At 37.4% G+C, this 27936-nt stretch overlaps 6 protein-coding genes across 6 annotated transcripts; all 6 read left to right on the forward strand.

Annotated features, from left to right (window-relative positions):
- Positions 1-5669: 5669 nt before the first annotated feature.
- Positions 5670-7150, forward strand: BDR25DRAFT_361858 (uncharacterized protein; the record flags this gene model as incomplete). Its single annotated transcript, XM_033696497.1, has 7 exons — positions 5670-5739; positions 5788-5986; positions 6034-6096; positions 6538-6597; positions 6719-6842; positions 6873-7033; positions 7087-7150. The coding sequence occupies 7 exons, from the start codon at positions 5670-5672 to the stop codon at positions 7148-7150; spliced, it is 741 nt and encodes a 246-aa protein (XP_033541207.1).
- A 2831-nt stretch (positions 7151-9981) lies between these two features.
- On the forward strand, positions 9982-11710 carry BDR25DRAFT_98504 (uncharacterized protein). The gene is made up of 2 exons (XM_033699341.1): positions 9982-11139; positions 11352-11710. Exons 1-2 carry the CDS (start codon positions 10023-10025, stop codon positions 11399-11401), a joined length of 1167 nt encoding a protein of 388 aa, XP_033541208.1. The 5' UTR covers positions 9982-10022; the 3' UTR covers positions 11402-11710.
- Positions 11169-12000, forward strand: BDR25DRAFT_98486 (uncharacterized protein). The gene has a single exon (XM_033699340.1). The coding sequence runs from the start codon at positions 11427-11429 to the stop codon at positions 11871-11873; it is 447 nt and encodes a 148-aa protein (XP_033541209.1). The 5' UTR covers positions 11169-11426; the 3' UTR covers positions 11874-12000.
- Positions 12001-13860: 1860 nt separating this feature from the next.
- BDR25DRAFT_98508 (uncharacterized protein) lies at positions 13861-15249 on the forward strand. Its single transcript, XM_033699342.1, has 2 exons — positions 13861-13967; positions 14023-15249. The coding sequence occupies exon 2, from the start codon at positions 14157-14159 to the stop codon at positions 15099-15101; it is 945 nt and encodes a 314-aa protein (XP_033541210.1). The 5' UTR covers positions 13861-13967; positions 14023-14156; the 3' UTR covers positions 15102-15249.
- Positions 15250-15650: 401 nt separating this feature from the next.
- BDR25DRAFT_272108 (Annexin) lies at positions 15651-17580 on the forward strand. Its single transcript, XM_033687296.1, has 2 exons — positions 15651-15899; positions 15957-17580. Exons 1-2 carry the CDS (start codon positions 15848-15850, stop codon positions 17351-17353), a joined length of 1449 nt encoding a protein of 482 aa, XP_033541211.1. The 5' UTR covers positions 15651-15847; the 3' UTR covers positions 17354-17580.
- Positions 17581-17848: 268 nt separating this feature from the next.
- Positions 17849-18501, forward strand: BDR25DRAFT_361862 (uncharacterized protein; the record flags this gene model as incomplete). Its single annotated transcript, XM_033696498.1, has 5 exons — positions 17849-17931; positions 17972-18023; positions 18065-18124; positions 18179-18357; positions 18411-18501. 5 exons carry the CDS (start codon positions 17849-17851, stop codon positions 18499-18501), a joined length of 465 nt encoding a protein of 154 aa, XP_033541212.1.
- Positions 18502-27936: the final 9435 nt, after the last annotated feature.

The following is a 27936-nucleotide window of genomic DNA, read 5'->3' on the forward strand; positions in this document are numbered from 1 at the left end:
AACGTTGGTTGATTATTCGTACCTTTTGGTTGTATTGGCGGAGTGGTGCGGAGCCCCGTCCTTACACTAAGTATCTTACTAATAAAAAAAGGCGCTGTCTAGCTAACAGCAGTAACTATAAGATATGTGCTGTTATATAATTCTTACCCTAGATCTAGATTACATAAGAGTATAATAAGAATACTAACCTTTAGTTATAAAGTAGATAGAGGGAGGCTAGGCAGATTAAAGCTTTAAAGTAGGTCTTTTAGTAGTTAATTAATTTTGTCTAAAAAAAATTAGTAAACTTTATTAGTAAAGTAAAATTTTATTACAACACCTTTAAAGCGCTTAAATAAAAAGTTATTTAAGAAATTAATAGTATTATTTTAGACTACTAATATACACCTTTACTTTAATAAAAAAGTATAGACTTTTAAGTTAGTAAGTTTCTAAAGTAAATTAAGTAGATAAATATAGAAATAAAATGCAGATACAGACTAAAACTGCTAAATTTTAGAAAGAAGCGTAATAGACTTTTTATTATGCCTAGCTAAGTCTAATATCTACTAAGCATATTCTTAGTTAGTAAGTTCTTACTTTATCCTTATATTCTCTGTTAGCTGTAGAATAGTAAAGTATAGCTATAAATAAGAGTTCTAAAGGCAGGCTTGTACAGTCTATAGCCTTTTACTGCGCAAAATAATAGGAAGGATCTAGGCAAAGTCCCCTTCTAACAGCACTAGAATACCTCTAAATAAGAAGTTGTTTTTTATAATATCTTATAGTGTATAGTTAACTGCTTTAAAGCAGTACTAGTGCTATATTAGGACTTTATCCTATATAATTAAATCTATCTAATAAATAAGGTCTGCAGCAGGAGAGTTTACACGCATAAAGTAAGTAGATTTATCTTTAATATTAATAAGTATCTTAAACTAATAATAAGCAGTGCAGCTGCTAGAAAGAAGAAGCATAGTAATGCTAGATAATACTATGCACAAAACAATCTTACGTTAAGTCTAAAAATAAGTGTAAATAGTCTTATATAAAAAGGTCTTTCTAGTTCTGCTAAAGCTTTAAATAAAGTAGTAACTAAATTATAGTGTAGTAAAAATAGACTAAGTAATAACATAAAAAACTTTTAGTTAGGCCTTATTTAGCTTATTATACATATTAGTATAATTAAGATTTTGCTTTATAGTGTTGTAATTAAGCTGCTTAGCAACTAATAGATTAATAGCCTTCTACACCTAATATCTCTATAGCATAGGCATGTTAAAATTAAAAAGGTTTTTTTTAAATAACTTAAGCATAGCCTAGTTAATTAGCTACAGGCATAAATCTTTTATAAAATTAGTAATGCTAGAGGGCAACACTATTTATTCTAAGTAAAGGGGCAGGTTGTTAGATAGATGTTAAAAGAACTTATTTTATAACACTATAAAATTACCTACATTTCTAAAGACTAGGGCCTAAAAAAAAATGTAACATAACTTAAAAGTAAGTGCTAAATGCTAAAGCTTAAGAAATATATACTACTATAATTTATTTTTAACTAAGAGATTAAAAGCTAAATAGGTGTTTTTAAAAGTAAGTTAGATTTAACTATTAACTATGTAAAAATGTTTAAAACTAATTATACCTAAAATTTGCATAAGAAGCATTTTAAGATAGAAACACTTCCTAAAGAAAAAACTACAGAAGTAGACATAACTAATAAAGTACTAATTATGTTAGAACTAAGTCTATTTACTACTATCTTTTCTTAGATTTTAATAATACTAGGTTAAAAAGTCCTAGTAAAGAAAATTACACTTATTTATATAAAAAGCATTATACTTTAACTATTTTATTAATAATAATCTTTTTTATTTAACTATAATCTTTACCTGTTTAGCACTATTCTTATTATAAAAGGTGACTATATGCTGTCTTAGTAAATGCACTGCTAATTAAATAATAAAAGGCTTTTTCTTATAAACTTTAAACTTTATTAATTACTAAACAGCCTTAGTTAGTCTAATATAGCGCATGTTTAGATACTAGGCAACTTTATTCTCTTACTAGATACAGATAACAACCTAATTAGTGCCTTTATAAATATACTTATGTATATATTTAACTAACTTTATAAAGGCACAGACTTTTATGTTAACATGTGCATTATACTTACATAAAAAGTATAGACTATAAGGCACTACTTAGTAATTATTAACTATAATATTTTAACTATAACACTTTATAACCTAAGTTAAACTAAGTTAATGCTAATATATAAAATAACTATCTCTACTAACTAAAGTCTTATTAGTGTATTTCTTTAGAAATTACTTCTAACAGGTTACTTAGAGAGAACGCTTTATAGTCTGCATATAGGGCATGCTAGGATTTAAGGTTTTATATAGCCTATAAACTATAGTAGTTTTAATAATATTACTTAAAACTTTATTTAGATCTTAAGCCTTTATAAAAAGCTTAGCCTATATAACTTAATTAATAAAGTTTAGATTAAGGAACTAATTATAGTAATTATAATATAAAAAAAGTAAAATGTAAGCATAAAGTAAACTCTGCTTCTAGTACTTAATAGTATACATAATACTAGTATACTAGCTAAATACATAGTTAGTCTAGAGGTCTGTAAGAAGGGAGTTAAAACATAGCTTAAAAACACGCGCAACTAGATCTAGCTAATCTAATAGCTAAAAGGACATACTAATCTCCTGCTCTAACTCTAGCTATTTAGGATTAGTAGTAAAAGTAATAAATAAAGCAGGTTAACTAAGCTTTTAAATAATAGCTATAAAGTCTTAATAACACTACATAATAAAGTAACTACTACTAATGTAACTTAAAAAAAAATAGTTTAAATTTTAACTAAATTAGCCTAAAAGTTATTTTAATTTAATGTATTATGCACTTTTTAATATAAATTAGCATGTAACTGTCTCTAATTTGCTGTAATCTACTATAACTTCCTCTGTTTACACTAAGCCTAGCAGTTAATAACAAATTACTAGAATAATAGACTATAATTAAAAGGCATAATAAAACTACTACACTAAGAAAATAGGTAGAATTAGTAATACTTAGAATTAGTTAGAGTATCCTAGGTGCAAGACATGCGTGAAGTACGCAGCTATAAACTATAGTAAAACCTAAGAGTACTCTATAAAAACATTAAAACATAGTAAAGAGGCTAATATACTATATGTGTATGTTTAATCTTTTAGTATAAAAACTAATAGTGTCTTAAATTAGAGCTAAGTTAGTAGTAAAAAATAAGATTTTAGTTATAATCTTTAACTAGCTTATTATAGACTAGAGTAGTAATTTTTTTAGTAATAAGTAAGTTTTCTTAATATTAATTAGCCCTAGCCTACATAATTAACTATAGTTATAAATTAAAAGTAATTTATAATTTTTTATTTTACTTATAAGCTTACTGCAACTACTTATGTGCAGTTTTATATATTTTAATTTAAGAATTATTATAATCTGTCTTAACTATCTATAGTAGCTGCGTAAGTATAGTTAGATTAAAACTACTATTAGCCTAATGCTCTATACACGCACTGTTAGCCTAGGCAGGATTGTAAAAGTATAGCTGTGTGTAAGAGAGAATGTCCCTCTTAGTAAGCTTTAATAAGCTGTGCATATAGTACATCTCTTTTATAATTTAAAAAACTTTTACACTTATACTACACACACTTTAATTTATTTATTTATAGTTAGCTAATGTAAAAGCTAAAGCTGTGTTATATAATTAAAAATGCTTTTAAAAGAATCTGCTAAGTAAGTGCTTACTTTATAAAAGATAATATAAAAATAAAAGTAGATCTAGAAAAGTTAAAAGGTTAATATTACTTATTAAGCAACATATAAAGTACTAAGAAGAATCTGCCTAACTTTTATTAACTTACTTTTTAAGCTAGTAAAAGGCACTACAGTTAAGATAGCTACTTATAAAATTCTATATTAGACTAAAGTTAATAAAAGTAATATAGTTTATAGTAGTAATAATATATGCTTTTAGTAAATTATTTTATAAAAGACTAGCCTTTAGTTACTTCTAATCTCTACACATAAATAGGGATAAGGCAGGCTAATCTAAAGTGTGTTAAAAGAGTAAAAATTAGACAAGTCTTTATAAAGTTAGCTATATATTATAATAATGTATATATATAAACAGTGTAAAAGGAGTAAAAGTTAGCGTAAAAAACTTAAAAAAAGTTAATTATATATTATAATAAATCTAGATAGATAGCGTAGGAGAAGTAAAAAAAAGCATAAAAGTTTTAAAAAAGTCTTAATATATATAAAATAATTAATTAAGCACTAGCGTTCTGCTTAATGCAGTGTTACGCCTAGCATGTGCAGGTTAGCCCTAGCATAGACCTAATTAGACTATAGTAGCGCAAGCACAAACACGTTTTAAGGGTTATGCATTAGAGTTAACATTAGCTAATAGCTAACACGCTTAGATAAAACTAGATATAAGCGCTAAAAAATATAATAATTATAATAAAGTAACATACTACATAGCTATGTCTATTACACTAGTAATAAGAAGCTTTAACTTTATTAGTAGGAAAGTTAGAGAGAGGTCTATAGTTATTATAGACTAGGCAGAAAGTAAGCAATAAGTCTATATAGTAATAATATAAAAAGATAACACTATATAATAAAAAAAAAAGGACAGGTTAAGAAAGAAAAGTACTAATTAAAAAAAGTTAAAGTAAATTAGAGATAAATTAACTTTAAGTAAATTAAAATCCTGCTTATTAAAATAAAGCGTAGTAAAGCTTATACTACACTAAATAAATTTATTTTTTTAAAGTTTTTAAAAGTATAACTTTTTTTAAAACAGCATTCTTATTAAGTTTAAAAAAGGACTTAATTAAGCTAAAAACTTCTAAAAAAAATTTTATATAAAAAAAAATTTAAGCTATTTAAACTTATTATTCTAAGTAATAAAACACTTTTAAGCTCTTACCTCTTATGTAATAGTTTATAGTATGTAAATATGCTCTTAATTTTAATATAATTAGTATAGCTTTATAGCTTAAAGAAAAAAAGAAACAGTTAAAAGTGTTTTATATTAGGCTAATATTATATTAAGTGTAATCTTAAGGCCTTTATAATTCTTTATAAAGGTTAGTAGATAATGTAAAATAACTTAATACACTTACATATATTATAAATAGCTATAATATAGTAGCTTACTATAACTTATTATTATTATAAAGTAAAGTTAACTAAGGCTGTAAAGGTATTAAAGCAGATAATGTCTAGTTAGAAAAGATTAGAATAGGTTAAAGTAGATGTAAAGCTAAAGCCTAAAGTCACACTACTGTTTTGCTTAACTAGGGGGAGATTCTCTAGAACCCCCTTTTTGCCTGTAGTAGGCTTTGCTTAGAAGGTCTTAGTAAAGCTAATTACATTTAGTAGAAAAAATTACACTATAGAAGTAATTTTTACACCCCTAACTATGCAGTAGTTAATTATAATAGAAAAAAAAGAAGACTAGATTAAGCATGTAGCATAGCAGAATAATTACTTAAAGCTTAAAAATAAACAGTAACCTAGCTTTTTAGTTACTAATTTTCTACTAATTAAATTAATAGCCGGCTTATATCCGGACCAATAGGAGAGAGGGCTTGGCGGTAGAGATAGTGTAATATTTGATGATTGATGATGCAACACCGCTGTCACTTCGGACGAGACTACTAGGCAGAGCTGATAAGCCCAGGCTGCGTTAGACTCCGTCTAACACGCTGGGGATGGAGTGTAAACATACACAAGGATTCAAGAATAGGCAAGCTGGACGCAAACCTTCTAAAGTGCAGACAGTGAAGAACGCCTCACATTCAATTTCAGTACTGTTCGCAAATACAAAGCAGTACAAATTAGAGAGCGGCAATAAGGATAATCTTGCAGTACTTGCACCTAAAAACTTGGAACTCACAGTCTTTAGACTCTGGGACAAGATGCAGGAGCCAGTGTTTTAAAAAGCAGCAGCTAGGCTCTATACCACCGCACCGAACTTAGAGGTCTAGTCGCTAGCATTGTCTCGCTACTCAACATTGAAAAGACTTTCCCTGCTCCTAAGGCGTAAGTTACCCTCGTTAAGTAGGAAACAGCAGAGATTTAGGATAGACAAGCCCCGGAGCTTGTAGAGAGCGCTGTTATAGCGTGGACAGTTTGTTGCTAGCTGCAAAAGAAGCCCTTACAGGGCACTAATACTAAAATCTTGTGATTAAAGGGAGGGCACAAATTAGCGATGCATTTAATAGTGACAAGGAGGGTGAAGTAAAGGGGGCATCTTTTAAATATAATAGTGTAATGGTTGACGAGACTAGGAAAGCACTTATTATAACCAAGTATAGTAGGAAAGATATCTAGGATGATTAGGCTTTGCGTTCCTCTACTATTAGCTAATTCACTCCTCTTTTGTCACATCAGCCTAGTTACTGTGTGTGCGGCTAAACCAGAAAGTGTACTAAATCACACTGCTTCTTAGTGCAGGCAATAATGCCAACGCTGCACGACCAGAATGGATCGTAGGTTCGTCCAGAAGCTCCATGATGGATTCTTTGTTGGAAAACAGGTTGCGTGGGCGCGATTTTGAGTCTTTGTAGCTGTACATTAATAAACAAAATGCATACTTAAAACATACTTAAAACATACTTAAAGGCACATATAACTGCGCGGTGGGACCATTTCACACTTCAAGCGTGGCTAGAATGAAGTTTTCTGCTGGGCTTAGGCGGAAGCCGAATTCGCTAGTGGCCGTGCAAAATCCGACACTATCTTTTCCAATATTCTCAGTCAGCTTTGCATTTTTATCGAAACTTCGTGTCTCGGCTCCCGGCACGGATGCGGATTAGCTGAACTGGAAGACTGCTCGTGAAGCGAGTCAGAGGGTCCAGTACGTGCATACGAAAGCTACTAGTTTCTGTCGTATAGAGTGGAGTAGGGTGGGAAGTGGGGAGGAAGATTTTATAAGTGGGTTGGAGTGGATTTGGAGTGGATTTGGGTTTGGGATGATGTTGTGTGGCGCGGGAATGCTGTATAAGCTTACAGTGTGATTGGACTGTCAAGGAACAAAGTCGGCCGAGGACACGAAGAGGGCACTTTGCTCACATTCATTGATATGTATTATTGATGTACACAGTACCCTATTCTGTGTCTAGAATGTAGAGTAGCTTGATGAATATTTTCCTCCCACATGTTGCAGATTGCTTGTCCAACGGTCGGGTAGGTAGAACCTAGGCATCTAGGAAGCTAGTTACTCAAGATATCGCAAGCCTCGGCTGAGGCTCTTTGCACTACTTGAAGTTGTTCCACTCATCGCGGAAACATGGTATCATGTGCATACCCGTTGCCTTTTAATCCTAGACTTACTTGGAAGGTATACAGACTCCTTGCTTTCTGTACCACTATCCGATGGAAGACCTTAGAGGCGAAATTGTGACACCCGAGAGCCGTCGGAGGCTGCTGGTTGATGTTGGTCTCACCATTTTTGGACTTAAATCTTAGGGTATTGTCGTACATGACGTACTGATACCGACTGAGACATAGAGCAATATTTTCTGACGTCAAGCCTCAGGCTCTCACACATTGCGTTAAAAAGGAATAGCCAGACATCTCCCGCCCAAACAAAAGTCTTGGAAAAGTCTTGGAAAAGTCTTGGAAAGGACTTGGAAAAGGGACCCAGGACACGTCGTCTCCAAGACCTTGGTACGCTTGAGTTCGCTTGACAGTCTTACATTGTCTGTGTCTGGTAGCGATACGAGACAGAACAAGTCTTGAGGAACAAAGTAATTTTGCCTACTAAACTCATGCGCGGAGGGTTTGAAACCTTGAAACTGAGGCAGGGTGGTATGGCAGCTCAGGTGATGTTGCTGTGGCATGACTGAGGCATGAGTTGTCCTGTGACGCTTTCTCCGGCCAAGCCTGACGCTGAGAAAGAATGCCATGTGAGAGCAGGGCAGGCTGGCTTAGATAATTGATTGTGGAGGCCTTGTCTGCATGAAGAGTGTCGCCCTGAAGACGAACGTTAAGAAAAAGCTTAAAGTGACGGCAGCGAAGACAGGCGGGTTGATGTATCAGATTAATTGAGAAACGGTAGGCCCCGCATCACTGGGCGCATGAACTTGATTGCGACGCGTTGAACACCAGCTTTTTGAGCGGAATTTTTTTTTTGGAAGATGACCAAGGCTCCAGGAAACACGGGAAGCCTGCCTTTCTCGCTCTCTATTTATGCAATCTGATGCTGCAAGATTGACAACGATTAATTCAGTGAGGCTTACTGAAGATTGGGAGGATCGGAAGCTATGCAGCCGAGTAGATGAGCTATGGTAATTCCACATGCGGCTCGATATTGCTTTGGTCGATTGTGTCCTTATGGGAATGGTAGATATTGCTCTTCACCCTCCTCAACAGAAGGCTGTAGGGCAGACTGGCTGCAGTTCTTGACGTCGCAGAAATGCATGGGTGACCCGTCACGGAATGGGGTTGGCGGCGGACGGCGATTTGGAACGACGCGGCGCCTTCCACTGTTCCAGCCCTGTGAGGATGATGAGTGGTGGGCTCGAGAGTGGAGAGGACGGGATTTAGTTGCTGAATGATTCCAGAATCACTAGTGATGGTGGACAGATGTTTAGTCAATGCGAATGCGGCAGGTCCTTGGGCTATGACTTCGTAGAATGCACCCCAAAGATATGGATATGGATGGTGTGAGAGATACGGGGGAAGGAAACGTAAGCCTTTCGTATCTACTCCAGTTTATTTACCAGTCAATTGGCTGTGGGCGCCTCTTGCAAAAGCAGCGCAAAGACGCTGGTCGTCGGCGGAATTCCTGTCGAGGGCGACATGCGCTCAGCATTTAGGTCGTAGGTGGCGGGGGCTTTTGGATGTATTTTTGTCTTTCCTGGACGATGCGAATGCCACCAGCGCATCTTAGCCATTGGAAAGATTGCGCCATGACGAGCCAGGCACCCTAGTCCAGAAGCAGCACGCCGCCGGGAGAGCGCACTGTGTTTCAGGATGCAGAATGCCGAGTGGCTGCAGCTGCGCGGACGACGGATGACCATGGTCTTCCTCTGGAGCTTGAACTTCGTTGGGAACGGACAAAAGAGGTAGTCCTGAGATGTACAAGCAGCGCCAGAGCACGGGCTGGCAAGGCCACGTAGCAGCAGAAGCATAAAGAGGCCCAGACAGACTCTCGGAAAGGCATTCGCGGCATTGGGTGCAGCACACTCGCGATCGAATCATGGCCCGTTGCAACGGGATTCGCCAGAGGTGTGGCGCTGCTTTCACGCCGTCGTAAACGCGTGGCCCCTTCAGCTATCTTTGCTAGCCTCTTTGAAGAGGCCCGAGGAGTGCGCTGATATTAATACTAGCTGAGAATAGAATATGTGATCGTTTTCGGCCTCCACAAACACATCAAGACGCAGGTCATTCTTCTCCCCTGAATGACAGATCATCGACTTCTAACTTGCATCTCCCACGGCTCTGAGAGAACGCTCCTCGGCGGCGCCGCGAATGATCGACGCCTCTGATTCCTAGCGCCCACTCTTGAAACCGCAGCTTACCCTAAAGGTTCACGACTCTCTGGAGCCGCGACCCACGCCCCAAGAATTCCTCCGCCAACTGATCTCCAGCTTTTTGCAAACCAACGCCACTCGTTTTCTGTCGTTGCTCCGACCTTTGCAGGGCAGGGTTCATTTCCACATCCGACTGGCCGCCCTTGCTGAAACCGCTTAGCTTCCATGGTTGTACGACCCTGTGAGTGCGGCTGTTGATAAGGTACACACTGCCCAAAACAGGGTCCCCTTCTGCGCACCGACCGAAATACTTGTGGCAGGGGCAGCTACAGGAAATCATATACCTTCCCCCCCCCCCCCCCCCCAAATCGCTCTGCAGTGCTCTCTCTCCCCAGTCTTGCCCATCCTCTCGGCCTCTTTGACTGGCCCTCCCTCTCCTTTCCCCTCGGTCTCTCCTCCACGCCGGCAGCTGGCCAGCGCCCAGCGACGATGCTCACCTTCCGCAAAGCCCTGGTGCTCTCCCTCGCCCTCCTATCGTTCTTCTTCATATTCCGATCACATCATTCGACCACCCAGCCCTCTCCTATCCGCAATGCCGATGACCTCCCTAAACCCGCCTCCCTCATGAAGCCGAAGCCTGGTGCCCAGCAGCCCGCGAAGCAGGAACCAACCCAGCCCGCGAAGCCGGATAGTACGGATGCAAAGTGGAAAGAGCCCGATTCTCCGATCAAGAAGCCCAAGACGCAAATCAGCATGGACGAGCTGAGGAAGCGGCCGTTGAAGCAGCAGCTGGAGTACCAGTTCCCCTATGACGTCGAGGCAAAGTTTCCGGCGTACATTTGGCAGACGTGGAAGTACACACCCAGTCAAGGTGAATTCGACGAGGTGTTTCGCGAGGCTGAGGCTAGCTGGACGATCCTCCACCCTACGTTCGTCCATGAAGTCATCACTGACCAGGTCGCCGTGCACCTGATTCGACACCTCTACGCCTCGGTCCCTGAAGTCATGGAAGCCTACAATGCACTTCCTCTGCCCGTCCTCAAAGCCGACTTCTTCCGCTACCTGATCCTGCTCGCTCGGGGAGGCATCTACTCTGACATCGACACGGCAGCTCTCAAGAGCGCTGCAGACTGGATCCCTCAGGAGGTTCCTAGCAAGTCGTACGGCATGGTCATTGGCATCGAAGCCGATCCCGACCGGTCTGATTGGGCTCTCTGGTACTCGCGTCGTATTCAATTTTGCCAATGGACCATTCAATCCAAGCCCGGCCACCCAATCCTTGTGGACGTCGTCGCAAACATCACCCAGGAAACCCTGAAGCGGAAAGCCGAGGGCCGTCTGAGCAAGGACCACAAAGGTATCATTGAATTCACTGGTCCCGCGCTGTGGACCGACAGTATCTTCGATTTCTTCAACAACCCTGATTACTTCGACATGAGCACAAGCAAGGGCAATATCACCTGGCAGCACTTCACCGGCATGAAAAACCCCAAAAAAGTCGGCGATGTGATTATCCTCCCCATTACAAGTTTCAGCCCTGGGATCAAGACAATGAATGCAGGCGAGGAGGACGACCCGATGGCGTTCGTGAAGCACAACTTTGAAGGTTTGTACCCTTTCCCCTTCCCCCCCGCCATTACAATTCTCTGCCTTGAACTCGAGCCGAGGTGCACAAGCTAGATGGCAGGAATAGTGGTTCCACGTTACGCTGTGCTTGTGTCACCGTAACACATCATCCACTTGCACGGAGCCGACGTTTCCTCGATGTCAATCACTCACCCGAATAGCAACATTTATGGATACTAACTTTTTCCGCAGGGACCTGGAAACCGGAAGAGTTGCGCCACATCGGCGAAGTCTTCACATGAGTGAGCGGCGCACAGCGCGGATAAAATGCAACGTATACGGCCGACTGATCGATTCATACGCATAAAAAACTGGAAGGGTGGCACACTTCTCTTGTACATGTTTGATCCTTTAATCGCAAAAATAATAGACTGGTTGGGTTTGGTAGGCCGGACTGGCATGGGAATCGGCTTCTGTTTTGGCGAAGGGAAAGAGCATGGCCTACGCCTAACTCACCAAGTCTACGGCATAGACCTCGGCCATCACTTCTCTCCGCGAAACCCTGTTAATTCTTTACCTATGGTCCATCATGTGGAATTCGGCCCAAACACACACACACACACACAAAAGCAGGAATGGATATTGGCGTTACCCAACATGCCCTCTCTTCAACTTCAAGCGCTGAAGTTTAGAAGGGATTCTCTTTGGCGGCTGCTCGTCGGATGGTTTGGATCTTCAACTTTTATACTAGACGGTTCGTATGTACGACCATAGGCTTGGCAGGAATAGCAAACAAGCGCAAGTGGGGTATCACACGACTTTGGTGACTTTCAGAGGCTTGTTTGTTTGTGTTTGGAGTTATGGATGGGAGCGTGGAGTTTGGTGCTTGGGACTTCGTACTTTGACCCTCGAACCGACAAATACATCACCTCATTAACTTCAATGTTCGCGATGAAGGACATTTAAAAGTGAAGTGGGGTGGGTTGCTTGATTTTTGAATATGCTGACATGCCATTCATAGATTGCAATGCGGCCTATTGGTGGGTATATCTCAAAACACAGTCTTGGGCCAGAATGCTCCTCCAGCGGAGATAATGCTATAAAATCGAAAAGGATTCAAAACGCCTCATTCCCTCCAAGGAAGAGAAATCTTTGGATCTCTGATATCCATCATGGACCCGGAAACGCAATGACAAATTAACAAATACAAATATTAACACAACTTCGAATATTCTTGATGTTCAATCACGAATAATCCCCAAAATCGTATTCCGTCGCTCTTCTTTCGAAATGGCATCGATTCATATACAGATGAGGAAGTTTTCAAATCACCGTCGTCGCCCAGTCAGAGCTCCCCATACCATATCCCACATCAGCACCAATGTGTCTCCCAATGTCGGCCTACGGTCGACCCCCCGTTCCTTATCATCGTGATGATGAGAGTGGTGTGAGTGCGTAGTGTGGTGAGAATGATGCGACGAGCGCCGTGGGTACGGCGGATGGTCCTCTTGTTGCACATCATGGAAGTGGGAGTGCTGTGGATGAGGGATCATCGGGCCTGGTGGCTGTTGTGAGGTCGTCCGATAGTGGGGCTCGTAGGATGTGGGCTGGCCGTACGCAGACATGGTGCCGTAGGAGATGTTGTGTTGGCCGTGATTACCGTGGCTGCTGTAGGAGCTGGAGGACGTCGGGCGGTGATGGGCAGTGTGTGAGTTCGAGGAATTATAGATGTGCTGTGGGTGAGAGTGCGACGATGTGGGCCGCGAGTGTGAGGATGGGTGGGGATACGATGCTCCTCTTAACGGCGCCAATACTGATCGTTATTTCCTCGATTTCGATTATTCCAAGGTTGTCGAGTCGTTGAAGATTTGTTTAAAATCTGCTGTGAGGGGTTTTCGGCCCCCTGATGATGTTGTGCGATATTATGTATGTTTGTGTGCAAGTCTGGTTGGCGTTGTTTGTCGTTACGCAATAAGACTGATATCCATGTCAGGTGTGGATTAGGTTCCGTAGGTAGCAAACTCTGTATCTCTTCCTCGACAGATAGATCGCAGGGTTTATGTAGATAAAACCTAGGGAATCAAACGGTGAGAAATATAGGCTTAGAAAGATTCAGCGACGAGTGCGTGGACAACTCTAGGTGACTCCATATGGCGAGAACACTTGAAAGCATGGGACGATATATAATCACCACATATCACGAGCCCTTCGACTCAGCCTTAACCGACCGAGAATCGTGACACGCAATGACGAACCACCCAATCAGCAGACCTTCTCGGATAGGAAATGTATTAGGAAGATTTGCTTCCGGTGAACGAATTGCACATGAGTCAAAGCGGGCCTGGGGTTACTAAGGAAGAGGCTTTGAGGAGGATCAATAGGGGAGTCGAGCACAGTGAACGCATGTGGCATGGGAATGATGTAAGAGGGGTGGTGGAGGCTTGGCGGAATTGGCAGGGTGGACAGAGGCGGAACGCTTGCAACACAGGACAGGGGTATGTTGTGTGGTGCCTGGAGTAAGGCTTTCCAGATGGTGGGGTGCAGGACGATGCTGTTGGGTGACACGGTGGGAGAAATCTGATGAAGGTTGGAATATCAAAGCGGCTAGTGAAGATTTCAGGTGTGGCGAATAAGGGATTCGGTCAGCGATATGAAGCAATTCGGAACGGCCTCCTGGAGGCAGCCTCGGAGAAGTGATGGGAACTCATGGATAGAAGGGGAAGAGCTCTCTGAGGCTGTACCACGTTGACTTGCCTCGGTAAGATGCAGGATTATGTAAGCGAAGGTATTTCAAAGACCAGGAGCGAAACCAACAGCATCCTTGGAACCCTTGGCTTTACAAAACCTTTACACCGTGCCGCGGGAACAGTAGGTTGCAACCCGTTCAATTGATAGATAGGACATACCGTTAAAGGCTTTTTAGCAGCGTTCAGAGGTGTTCCTGACGCGACGGCCCTGATTTTGTAGGGCTCGTCGCCCAATCCTTGTGGATATCCACCTCCATTCGACCCAGTTCAAAAAGGCTCCAAGCCGGTGTTCTTAGTCTAGGGAAACGCGATGCGGGCCTCGAAAGCACTACGTGTGCTCGCGATTCTGCGGAACATGCGACCTAATCGGTCTGTGGTTAATGGAAGTGGGCCTTTGTCGAGAGTAGCATTACACTACATTGGTATTGCAGATATATGGAGACACTGGCTCAGTGTGCGGGGGGCCATTGAGAGCGGCCCACAATTTGCACTGATGCCGGAGACACCAGGTGTCAAGTCTCACTTTGATATGGGATATACTCTTTATTCCTCTGAGAGAGATCGAAAACTGAAAACCCGATTGGACGAACACCGGCGAAGGAACATGGCGCGAAAGACGGCAAAAGACACCGACGACCCAATCCTTGGCTTCCTGGAGGGCTTCGCCAAGCGTATGCGCGCGAGACATTCAGCCAACGTGAAAGGTCAATCCCGCGCCCAAAAGGGGTTGGAGGAAGAGGTAGAAACAGCACGCAGACGGTTGGAAGAGATCCCAGAGGGTCGGTGGGTACGTGCTTACTGGAGGTTCGTGCTGAGTACTGGAGAATTCCTTCTAAACCGTGGGAAACGGGCTGAACGAAGAGGGGAGGAGAAGTTGAGAAGGTCAGCAGAGCGCATGCAACGTATGAAGTCTGGGCTTGAAAAGGAGAAGGCCGAGATTGAGATGAGTGAACGATTGGAAGAAGTTTTGCAAGATTTCAACCTGAGAATGTCTTCCCTTGAAAACAAAGGATCTGGAACTGAGACAAACAAACAAATGGAAACCCTTTTACGCTATTTCAAAGCGAGGATAACTGCGCTTAAAAAGGATGGGACTGCAACTAAGACGAGAAAGCGGGTGGAGGAGATTTCGCAAGATATTGAACAGTGGTTACATGAGCTGCGGAAGGAGGGAAATGGGAACGAGAAGTCGACAGGGAAGTATGAGTGGGCTAAGCAGAGGTCGAGGGCGGGTCTGAAGCAGAGGGGAAGCTGAATGGAAGGAGTCTCAAGATGCTGATACTGGGAGCAACGGCTTTTGTTTGATATTTGGAGCTCAAGGGACGAGTGTAAAATAATCATCTCCTCAGCATATACGTACTTGAGTATAACTATCTGCCAGGTAAATTTACACTACCCGCGAGCCCATTTGAGCCCTTCCAACCCTTGAACTGTTGTTATGGAAGGCCGAATCGACGTGCCCCCAGTGTGATGCGTTATGATTGGAGCATCATAGCGGCGTGGCTGTGGCGGGTTGCTCACCGCCACCGGGCCTCTTAGGCATCAATTGTCCACCTTCTCGATCCGTAGTGTCCATGGCGACATGCAGCTGGGCATGCACACATGATCTAGGGAACCAAGAGCGCCTGGGCAGGGTGGCGCGTCGAATCACCATCATGAACAGTAATTGTCAGTCCAGACAATCGAAGCAAAGCCAGCCAAGCCCTATAGCTGCCTGTCGTCATTCCAGGGTTGGCACTCACCCCACTAAATGAGGGGCTGAGTCCCTTGGAGTGAGCGCCTAAGCACAATTGCTCAGCCTTCACGTTTCCCAACTCTGATTTCTTTATTTCTTGTGCCTCCAACTTTTTTCTTCGCAAGACCCCTCTGTCACCATCCCCATTTCGCGCAAGACCGCTTAGTATTCTTCTTCTCCAATTGTCGCGCCAGCCCCCGGTCACCGCGCGATACTAATCTAACTCCATCGCCGCACTTCCGGCTTACTGAGACCACTTCCCAGAAATGGCGTACTACCCAGGACAGCAACAGGGCGGTTATCCGCCATATCAAGGCCGTAAGCATTTCCCTCCATCCCACAGCTCCTTGCCTCAAACTGAGAATCCATACAAAGAGTCGCCAGTTCCTCCCCAAGGCTACCAACAACCTCCCCCGAACCAGTACCCTCCCCCACCACAAGGTTACGGACAACCTCCAATGCAGAACCAACAGTATCCCCCACAGGGCTATCCCCCCCAGCAAGGCTATCCACCTCAACAACAGCCGCCATATAATCCCCCTCCTCCCGGCCAATACCCCCAGCAGGGCTATGGCGCACCACCGCCTGCGCAACCGTACGGCGCACCGCCCGGCCAATACGGTGCACCACCACCTGCTCAGCCGTACGGTGCACCTCCAGGCCAGTATGGAGCTCCTCCACCTGTGCAGCCATATGGCGCGCCGCCCGGCCAATATGGAGCCCCTCCCCCACAGCCATATGGAGCCCCTCCCCCCCAGCAATATGGAGCCCCTCCTCAGGGCCAGTATGGCGCTGCTGCAGGCCACCCAACCCCGCCATCGGTCGGCTACATCCCCAACCAGACCGTGCCGATGGACGTCAGAGCCGAAGTTGAAGGTCTACACAAGGCAATGAAGGGCTTTGGTACCAATGAGAAGGAACTAATCCAGATATTGGCCAAGAAAGATCCCATCCAGATCAACGCTATCCGCCTTGGGTTCAACCAGCGCTTCATGAAGGATCTCATCAAAGAGATCGAGCGCGAGACGTCAGGATACTTTGAGAAAGGTCTTGTGGCGATTATAAGGGGGCCGTTAACTAGTGATGCATATGCACTGTACGACGCAATGAAGGGTCTTGGGACCAAAGAGTCGGTACTAAATGACGTCCTCTGCTGTAGAAGCAACGCCGATATCAACGCCATCAAAGCCGAGTATCATCACCGTTTCCAGAAATCGCTCGAGTCTGATATTCGAGGGGACCTCTCAGCCGGAACAGAGCAGATGTTCGTCATGATACTTTCCGCACGCCGCAATGAAGAATCCGCACCCATTGTCCCACAAATGATCGACCAGGATGTCTCTGAGCTCCAGCGCGCTATTGGCAGCATGATTGGGAAGGACTCGACTCAAACGTGCCAGTTACTGACGAGCAGGAGCGATGCACAAATTCGTGCCATCTCCCAGGCTTATCAGCAAAAGTTTCGCAAGAGCCTAGAGAGCGTCATCAAGTCCAAGTTTTCTGGACACATGGAAGACGCACTACTCCTCATTGTTGCACGTGCCAACAACCGTGCTGCGAGCGATGCCGTGCAACTCGAAGATTCAATGGCTGGCATCGGAACAAAGGATGAGCTGCTAGTTCAGAGAGTCGTCCGCGCCCATTGGAACCGACAGCACATGCAGGCAGTGCGTGCCGAATACCAGAAGAAGTACAAGAGAGATTTGGTTAGCAGGATAAAGGGCGAGACGAGAGGGGACTACGAGAGGTTGATGGTTGCTTGTGTTGAGTAAGAGCACTTGCATTTCCTTTGTTGTTCTATCTGTTCTGTCTGGATATCACTTTGCAATGTATTCTAAGTCTCCTTTTATATGGTAGTTGGGTCGCCGAACTAGACTAGTTCATTCGGATCCGCAGTTGAGGCATTTTATGCAGGGATGGGTACCAGAGAAGGGCTGCTAAGGATCGCAATCTTCGAGTCTTGCGGAAATGGAAGACAAAATATATCTTATCTTCACTTACCCATCCCAATTTCTGGTTTTGCTAATCTTGCTTCTTAGCTATTCCGTCTTGTCTATCGGACACCCGCCATTGCAGCATGATAGGGGGACTAGTAATGGAATCGTCGACACGATCAAGAATAAATGGAGGGCTTGCTGAAGCAGCTCTAATTTCATTCAGCCATTATGCCACCTGAGCATGACTTTGCTTTTGCTACCTCTTATTTTTTTAACAACCTTTTTCAAGTTCCTTTACCAATTTGCATTGCCTTTTGAAGCTAGATATCGATGTTGTCCGAAGAAGGTGAAGAAATGCGCCTTCTGCAACCCTCGCCTTTGATAGCTCTGTTACAATATCGTTTCTTAATATGGTCTTGTTTGCTTGGTAATCCATCACTAGAGCCTCTGGAGTCTTTTAATACGGGACTTCATTTTAAACGAGCGGCTTTATTGGACTAGGCGGGTAGGCGCCTTACATATGACCCATTCCCCCGACCTTGAAAGGTCGGGACTTTAATAGCTCTGGTCATTTCGCTTCATGTCTACTTTGAGTTGGCTATTTTGGTAAAGAATGCCTAAGTCCTTCCACAGGTCTAGAGTCCGTCAATCGAAATATAGGCAGTCCTTTCTATTGGGATACCTCGCACTCTCTTTGATAAACCGGAATTTACTAATGTCTACACAATTCAAATCATGAACGCTTCCTCCTGCTATGAAAACTGCCTCGGACTCCCGGATACCAAAAAGAAGCTAAGGAGCTATCTGGTAAAATGGAACCTCAGAAAGCATCGAACCCTGTTCTAGGCGTCTCCTTTTCCTAGCTAATAACACCGATCATCCACAAGGTCAGTGGAATCCACTGCCCTTCTAGTTTGTCTGGGACCGGGCTTAGAGATGTGGTTTCTGATGGGGATAGTCGGCGGAGCACTACCCAGACCTGATAGTGGAACAGTGTGTCCAACCGTTAGTACACCTAATAGTACAGTACTGCAGTACACTGATTTTAGTCACGTACGCACGTACAGGGCATCTACTTAGTATACTGTACTATACATAAGGCTACTGTACTAACTGTTTACAGTAGTTATATAGAATTTTTAGTAGTTTTAAGCAGTTAAAGGCAGGTTACTAAGGGCTAAAAAGCTTATGTTTAAAGATTAATGTAAAAAATGCTATTATTACTTGTTTTATTAGCAATTTTTTAATAAATTTAGCAACTATGCTATCTACATTATTTTTTTACTTATTCTAATGTTTTAATTTCTATCTTAATTAATAACATAGTTATTTTAGTGTGTTACTACTTTATAAGCTTTATCTTTATGTTACAATCCTTGCTTCGAGAAGCACTCGGGTCTTATGGTATTCCTAGGGGAAGGTAGGACGGATAGTAGGGGCCAATCCGGTAGGGTGTACAGTCCTACGTACAGGCTAATGGGCTAATGGAGGGTTCTTTGGGTGACTGGATCGTGGTTTGCCCTGTGTGCGGCAGTAGGGAGGCTGGGGTCAAACAGTCCTGTTAGACAGGATTAGAGAAATATATAGTGCAGAATATTTAAATAGTATTACAGCTCTTTAAAAAGCTAAACACTACTTAGTCTATGTAAAAAATAAACTAAACATTAAATACACCTTCTAAAGGCTATTCTATAAGGGAGTTATATATAAGTAAGAGGGTTACTAAGGCAAGTTTAGATAAGTTTAGATAAGCTTTATAAATTAGCTTTACTACTAACTTATAAGGCTTACTAGGACTTACTAAGCTTTTTTAGGCCTTATGTTGCGTGTTTTTATTAAACAACGCACTTCTTAGGCAGCTATGCTGCTTCTGTAACCTCTAATTAATTTATAAGCAAGCCCTGTTCTAATTTAGCTAGATTGTAGAGCACTGCTAGTAGAGTTACGCTAGTCTAACTGTAGACTATAACACGCTGCCCCCTCTCCCTAGCGGCGTCCTTACTGCTCTGCTTACACAACTGTGTTAGTAAAAGTTTGTTTATAAAGTAAGTGTTCTCTTACTAAAAGGCATTTTTAATATTTATTTTTTTTATACTAAATAGCTTATTAGTCTTACTTGTCTTATTATTTTTACATTACTTTTTATTTTAATCCTTTTTACTAGATAAAGATAAGGCCTTATAGCGCTTACTAATTTTTAGAGTTATTATGTGTGTTAACACTATCCTTAGACAGGTGCATTAAATGTGTAAAAAAAAATAATAAGTGCAATGCCTTTATATCTAACACTGCGTAGAAGCGCTTAGAGAGGGAGAGAGAGAAGCTTCTATATTCTACTAAGGCCTCTTAGGCTAAAAATTATGTGTTATTAGATAAATAGCTAGTTTAGAATTATAAGCAACTTTACTTATAAGAAGAGATGTTAAAGCAGAGTTAAAAGACTCTAAAAGTAAAAGATAAAAAGTGTTTTAAATAAAATTATATTTAAAAGTTATTAGACTTATTAGAAGCTTAGCATATAAAGTACTTAAAAAAAAATCTCTTTTTCTTAGACAAGATAAAAGCTTTTAAGGCTAAAGTAAAAAGCTGTTTTTTTTTACAACTTTTATTAGCTAAGACTTGTCTCTAAAAGCTACTACTATTTAGTAATAACATAGCTATTTCTTTTAATATAAGTGCTTTATTACTTAGCTAGTTTTTTTTAGATAAGCCTAAAAGTACTTTTATACTAATAGCTATATATTTTTTAAATTTTTAGCTAGTTTTTATATATTTTTGCTAGTAAGCTACTTTTTTTATTTTACTAGAAATTTTTTTTAGTTTTTTTAATTACTTATAATATGTTTAATTTTATATTCTATCTCTCTATCCTTTTATTTTTATGTAGATAAGAGAATTTCCTTAAGTGCTTTTTTTAGTTTAGAGATGTAGAACTATAAGTAGATTTTTATGTATAGAAAAAGCTTAAGCTTATAGTTATCTTACTAGGTTTATAAAACTTTATATAGTTTTATTTTTTTTTCTGCTAGCTTTCTAGAGGGTTTAGGTATCTTAAGGTTTTTAGTGTTAAAATATATGTAATCTTCTAAATAAATTTTTAGTCTTAGTTATTATAATTTATTTACATACTTCTCTATTACTTCTCTGCTAGACCTAGCTTCTACAGCTAACTTTTTATGTATTTAGCGTAGGTTTTTTAGCTAATCTATTAACTTTTGTAGGTCTATAAGCTAATTTTTATGTAATGTAAAGTAAAGATTATAGCTAAAATTAGCTTTATATAGTGTTTTTTTATTATAGCTAACTCTACATTATTAATAGCTAACTGCGCTATTAAAAGCTATACTGCCTAATTATTTTAAGTATAAAAAATATACTTTTTTAGGTACTTTTTTACTTCTATGTTTACTTTTTTAGTCTAACTATCTGTTTATAGGTAGTAGGCTGTTAATAGCTTATATGTTATACTAAAGTGCTGTATTACTGCTTTTTAGAAACTACTAGTAAACAGCTTATCTTAGTTAGAGATAATAATTTTAGAGTATTTATATACTAATATAACATTTTATTTTAATTTATAAATAAATTTCTTAGCTGTTATTATTTTTTCTAAGGGCTAAGTATATAAGTACTTAGTAGTTTTATTAAGTGCTACTATAATTATGTTGCACATTCTTTCTATCTTTAGTTTTTTAGATAGGGGTAATTTTATAATAAAGTCTATTATAATTATTATTTATAGTAGTTTTAGTGCTTTAATTAGCTAAAAGTATCTATAGGCTTTATGCCTTTATAAATTATTTTTATTATAAGTATTACATTCTTTAAGTACTTTAGTGCATAGTTGCTTTATTTTTAGTATTTACTAAAAAATAGCAGCTCTTAGCTTTTTCTGTAGAGTGCCTATTCTTAGGTGTCTAAATATTAAGGATTTATAATATTTTTAAATTAGATTCTTTTATTCTTACTTACTAGCTATAAGCATATAGAATTTTTTTATAAGTTAAGGCCTGTTATAGATCTATCTTTTATTAGTCTTTTTAAAAAGTGTAAACTTTTTAGTTCTTTTTTTTATTTTATTAAAGTAGTTTAGTCTTTAGCTAAGAGTATTAGCCTGCTAATTCTAAGTTTCTAAAACATGCTTAATAATGCAGTTAAATTATGCAAGCTTTATTACTTATTTTATGTGCATTAGTAATAGCTTTTTTACTATTAAAAATGTAACTAGATTTACGTAGTCTATTATAATGTAGAAGAGTTTTGCTATTTTATATAGTTCTATAGCCTATACTCTTATAGTGTTTAGTATTACCTTTAGCTTTCCACTAGGTATGCTGTAACCTACTTTAGGTTCTAAGAACTTAGCAGAGTAGTACGCAACTAGGTGCTATTTTCTGTCTTCCTATTTCTAATAGAACGCAGCTCTGCTAGCTCCTAGAGATGCGTCTGTGTAGATCTTAGTATCTAACTGTAGGTTATATATTCTTAGCACTAGCTTAGCTATTATAGCTTGTTTTAACGCTAAAAATGCTTTATTTATTTCTAAAGTTTAAATAAATTTTGCTATTACTTACTCCTTAGTTATAGTGTTAGTTAATAGTATAGTAATTTTTAAATAGTTTCTAATTATTTGTTTAATGTAGCTTAATAATCTTAGAAATCCTTTTACTTTCTTAACTATTATAAGTTTTAGCTATTTAAGTACTTTTTATACTTTAGCTAAGTTAATTTTTTTTTTTTTATTAATTATAAATTCTAAGTATTTTATTTTAGTAACATAGAATTTACACTTAGAGAGTTGTAAGTAGAGTCTATACTTTTTAAGCTATTTTAAGACTTTTTATACTTTCTGTACATAGTCTTCTAGGGTATCTTTTAAATAGATAAGGATGTTATCTAGATATACTAAGGTGAAGACATTAAGGTATAAGTTAAGGGCTATGTTAATAATTTACTAGAATGTTGCTAGGGCATTTATTAGGCTAAACAGCATTACTAGTAGTTTATAGAGTCCTTATAAAGTTCTAAATGCTGTAAGCTACTTATCTTCTTTTTTTATTTTTATTTTATTAAATCTATCTTGTATGTTAAACTTTATAAAGTACTAGGTTTCTTTTAATTAGTTTATAATGTTTTATATAATTAGTAGAGGGAACTAATTTTAGATTATGTTGTTATTTAGGGTTTTATAGTTCTAATAGACTTAGATTTTTTTTTCTTTTTTTTTTATAAAAACTATAGCTAACGCTACTAGGCTATAGCTTTCTTAGATGTAGCCTTATACTAACATCTTATTAATGTATTTTTATAAGGCTTTTTTTTATATCTTTATTAAGAAGTAAAGCTTATAGGTCTTTAAATTATAATTTTTTATTAAGTTAATAGTGTAATTTTAAGGCTAATGTAGTAGTAGTTCTTCTAGGTCTTCTAGTGTTTTAAACATGTCCTTATAATTTTTATATTTAGCTAGAATGTAACCTTTATTTTAGGTTTAAATAACGCTAATTTATTTTACATCTTTATTTACTTTAATTTTTTTATAAGAGACTTTTTTAAGTTTTTTTTTTATTATTTTTATTACTTAAGCTTTTAGCTTTTAGTAAGAGATTTTTTAAAGTTTTCTTTTTTTAAAGTAGTAACTACTACTCTATTTTACTTATTTATAGACTAGGTATTAGTTATTATAGCATGCTAACTAGGTTATGTGTGCATAGTTGTTAGGAGTTTTTATAGTTATAGTTTTTTAATTAATTATAGGATTATAAGTTCTAAGCTAGTTATAGCCTAAAATTATGTTATATTTACCTTCTAGCTAGAGTATATTTATAAACCTTTAGTTTCTTATGTTAAGAGGTTTAAAATCTTTTTTATAAGTTTTTAAGTTAATTTATTCTTTACTATATTTAATTAATAATGTGTTAGTAAGAGTTACTTTAAATAAGTTTTTTTTTATTTAGAATAGTATGCTTTACTTATCTACTTAATTCTTATCTATTATAGTAAAGGTGCATCTGCTGTCTACAAGGGCTAGCCTAGGCCACCCTTTGTACATAAAGGTAGTTGTTAGGCTGTGTCTTGCCCTTTATTTTACTATAATTACTACTAATATGTTATGTTTAACTTCTTTATTAGAAAAGAGATATAAGTTAATGTTTTATAAGTTATTATTAAACTTATTTTTTTTTATAAGTTTAATATTTTTAATTATAGTAGTTAGCTACTTTATATTTATAATCTTTAACTAGGTAATGTAACATTAAGTAGTCTTCTTTTTTTACTACTTTTTACTAAAAATAGTAAAACCTATAATTATTTTACTTTTTACACGCTGCTTATTTCTCTTGCTTATGTAGGGGAGCTGTTTAACAGGTGTAATAGTTTATAGTTTTGCAGGCTAAGGCTGTTTCTTACTATAGGCATCTGTTATAGTTCTTTTTCTATGTAGACTACTAGCCTATTCTATGTTTATTGTCTTAGTGTTTAATGCAGTATTATTGCGTACACTAGTACTAGGGGTATAGATAATTATTAGGTCTATGTAACATGTTAAGGGGGCTCTTCTAAGTCTACTATAGGTATTCCTATGTTTGTACTATTTAAACAGGGTGTCCTTTCTATTAGCAGTTATTAGTGCTATAGGTTTTATTTCTATAAAGTGCGCACTAACTATAGCTCTGTTGCATTACTAAAGCTTTTCTGCTAATTATAAGGCTTAGAAGCAGTGTCTTAGGCTTTCTAGGTACTAGCTTTAGGACTTTAAACTTAGTAAGTCTACTTAGTCTTTCTAGTTTCTAATCTTTAATCTTAATAAAAAACTACTATTACTTTTTTTTATTTATAATATTATACTTAACTTTAGCTATTTATTATATAATGTTAAATGTAAGGTAATTATTACTAATGTTTATTTAGTAAAGTAAGACTATGTAATAACTTAGGTAATTATGTTATAGACTACACTTTTAGCATTTACATTTTTAAAACTATTAAAAGAGTTTTTTTACTAAAGTGCTAGAGGTCTAGTTTTAAAAGAGAAACTATTTCTTTTCTTTTTAAACATTTATAATATATCCTTAGATCTAAGTCTTTTCTCTATATTTTTTAAGAATTATAAGGTTCTATAACACTATATTAAGGCTACTAAAGTTTTAAATAATTACTTTCTAATACACTTTTAAGTAGTTATTTAAAAAATAGTTTTTTTTATATTACTAGTAAAGTTTATTATTTAGTCTTTTTAATATTTCCTTATCTGTAAGGCTGTATTTAGCAGTAATAGTTTTTATTATTATAGTAGTATTTTTATTCTCCCTCTTTTAAGAGTTTAGGTAATTTTAGTAGAAATGTTTTACTTTTTTATAGTTTAAGTAGGCCTTATTCTCTAGCTACTTTTATTATTCCTTTATTAAGAGCAGCTTATTGTGTTCTAAAACTTAGCTCTTTTTAAAGAAGAGGCTTTATATATGCTTTATATAACTAAGGTCTATTAGTTTTTTATTATATTATAAAAGCTTTTTCTTTTTAGGAATAAACTTTAGTCTTTAAAAAGTTTCTTTTTATTTTTTATTTTTTTTTACGCTTCTAGTAACAGTTGTTATAGGTTGTTACTTATGTAATGTAGTTTTTAAAGGTAGTTAGTTTTTTACTGTGCATAAATTTATCTTTTACTATTTTACTTAATCTATTGTAGAACATGCAGCAGAGAGCCTTCTAGTCTGTCTATCCACAGATAGCTAGCTATTCTTTAAAGTGTGCTGTATAGTTCTAAACTAAGCTAGTCCTTTATTTTATAGTGTTTAACTTATTAGCTGTAATTTTCTTTTTATTAAAGGTTTTATAAATAGCTATTAAGGCTTTTTTAAAATTTTTAATGCTACTAAATATTTTTTTTATTTTAGAGGTAAGTAGTTTACTATTTACTTTAAAGTTTATCTAATTATCTGCATAAAGTTAGAACTAAATTATAGAGGGGCCTTTTAAGTGTAGTCTTATTTAGAATATTATTTTTATGTTAGTCTAAAATGCTTTTTTATTATACTACATATAAAGGTAATATTTTATAAAGAATAGTTAGAGGTTCTTTAATAATTTTTTAAAAGGCTTTAAAAAGGCTAGTTTTAAAGTCTTTTTAGCTGCTATACTTACTTTTTTTATTAAAATATTCTAAATTTTTGCTAGCTTTACTTATAGTTTATATATTTAATAAGCTTAGTTAGTAGCTTTCTAGAGGCCTAAAAGTCTAAAGAGTATTTATAATTCTGCTACTTTTTAGTAGAGGTTAGTAATTTTTTGCTTAAGTTTTAGTAGTTTACTAACCTTATTACTAATTTACTAAAGTTCTTTAATATTGTCCTAAATTAAATTAATTTACTCTACTAAAATAGCTTTACTTTAGGTAAGAACTTTTATAGATCTTAATAGTGTAGTATAAGCTATATTAAAATCTAAGTTGTGTTAAGAGGTATTTATACTTTTTAAAAAAAGTAGTGTTTAATGTTATAATTCTTACTTTAAGAAGCACTTAGGTCTTATAGTATTCCTAAAGAAAGGTAGAATAGATAGTAGAGGCTAATCTAGTAGAGTGTACAGTCCTACATACAGGCTAATAGGCTAATAGAGGGTTCTTTAGGTGACTGGATTGTGGTTTGCCCTGTGTGCAGCAGTAGGGAGGCTAGGGTTAAACAGTCCTGTTAGACAGGATTAGAGGAATATATAGTGCAGGATATTTAAATAGTATTGCAGCTCTTTAGAAAGCTAAACACTACTTAGTTTATATAAAAAATAAACTAAATGTTAAACACACCTTTTAAAGGCTGTTCTATAAAGAAGTTATATATAAGTAGAGAGGTTACTAAGGTGAGTTTAGATAAGTTTAGACAAGCTTTATAAATTAGCCTTACTACTAATGTAAGGCCGGGATGGCGCTTACGTGTAAGGCCGAGATGGTGCTTACGTGCGACGGGTATATATACTATTCTGTACGCAATAATCAACTGTTGGTTGATTATTCGCACCTTTTTGGTTGTATTGGCGTAGTGGTACAGAGCTCCGTCCTTACAACTAACTTATAAGGCTTGCTAGGACTTGCTAAGCTTCTCTAGGCCTTGTGTTGCATGTTCCTATTAGACAACGCACTTCTTAGGCAGCTGTGCTGCTTCCGTAACCTCTAATTGATCTATAAGCGAGCCCTGTCCCAATTCAGCTAGATTGTGGAGCACTGCTGGTGGAGTTACGCTGGTCCAACCGTAGACTGTAACACTTTATAAGCTTTATTTTTATAAGCCTTATCTTTACATGCCTTATCTAGCTGTTCTGCCACCTAGATATATTATGCTGCCTTATCCTAACGCTTAAAGAAGGCCTGTATAGCCTTACCTAGCTTATCTACACTATCCTTGTGTAAAGCAACTTTTTTAAAGTATATGTAAGATACCTAGGCTAAAAAGCACTTAAATAATGCCTACTATAATGTTAAAATTACCTTTAAAATTAACTAGAATAATATATAGTGTTTTAGTATTAAATTAAGTGTAAATTAGCTAGAATATTATATAAAGTATAAGTTATAACTTTTTAGGCGCTAAAAAGTGTTATTTATGTAAAGATATAGTGCAGATCTGCAGCATGTTACTAAGGTAAGTAAAAAGAAGTAGCTGTAGCTCTATTAAGCTTACTATAAAGCTAGTGTTTAAAAGGCAGCTAAACTTATTAATAGTAATGTTTATATAGTAAAGCATTTTAAAGTAGTTTATAAGATTAATGCTAATATTAGTGTACTGCTAAATAGCTTTTAGAGGCCTTTAAATCCTTTTATAGCAGCAGTAGAGGTAGTAAGAGTAAGGCAGCAGGTAGCTTATACGCTGTAGTAGAAGGGTGCTCTAGTGTAGGTGTTTGTTAACTAAGTAGTTGTATCTAATTAGTTACTATAGTAATTAACTTTAGCTAAATGTTAAAGTTTTATTACTTAAAATTAACTTAATTTTTTTAACACTTTTCTTACTTTTTTAACTATGCTATTATAATATCTTTATAACAGTTTTATAAAGTAAAAAAAAAAATTTAGACTATGTTATATAAAGCTTATAGTAAAATTATGTTAAGCTTAAATAAGTAAAGTAGTCTTAACTACTTTTTAATGCTAGAAGTTGTTACACATTTTATTAGTAAGTAAGCCCTATTAAACTTAGCTTATATAGCTTATAAATGCGTACATAGATGCTAACACCTAGCTATAAAACCTACTTATTAGCTTTAAAAACCTATATAGTAATAAGACTAGCGTAAATTAAGCACATACTATTATTAAAGTTTTTTAGGAGTATAATATTTGTAACGGCGCAGGCAAGACAATGGGTCCGAATGCGGTATGAATCCACTCAGAGGCATATGGGAGTGCGTGGGGACTCAGAGACCTGGGA

The sequence above is a fragment of the Lindgomyces ingoldianus genome, assembly GCF_010093535.1.
Source record: "Lindgomyces ingoldianus strain ATCC 200398 unplaced genomic scaffold BDR25scaffold_47, whole genome shotgun sequence".
NCBI lineage: Eukaryota > Fungi > Ascomycota > Dothideomycetes > Pleosporales > Lindgomycetaceae > Lindgomyces > Lindgomyces ingoldianus.

What these genes read in the sequence shown, in the direction of transcription:
- BDR25DRAFT_98504 (XM_033699341.1), top strand. Translation starts at nt 10,023, where the DNA reads ATGCTCACCTTCCGCAAAGCCCTGGTGCTCTCCCTCGCCCTCCTATCG. An exon ending in CGTGAAGCACAACTTTGAAG is followed by an intron (nt 11,140 to 11,351) that starts GTTTGTACCCTT and finishes CTTTTTCCGCAG; the next exon opens with GGACCTGGAAACCGGAAGAG.
- BDR25DRAFT_98508 (XM_033699342.1), top strand. Translation starts at nt 14,157, where the DNA reads ATGCGGGCCTCGAAAGCACTACGTGTGCTCGCGATTCTGCGGAACATG.
- BDR25DRAFT_272108 (XM_033687296.1), top strand. Translation starts at nt 15,848, where the DNA reads ATGGCGTACTACCCAGGACAGCAACAGGGCGGTTATCCGCCATATCAA. An exon ending in TTATCCGCCATATCAAGGCC is followed by an intron (nt 15,900 to 15,956) that starts GTAAGCATTTCC and finishes ATCCATACAAAG; the next exon opens with AGTCGCCAGTTCCTCCCCAA.
- BDR25DRAFT_98486 (XM_033699340.1), top strand. Translation starts at nt 11,427, where the DNA reads ATGCAACGTATACGGCCGACTGATCGATTCATACGCATAAAAAACTGG.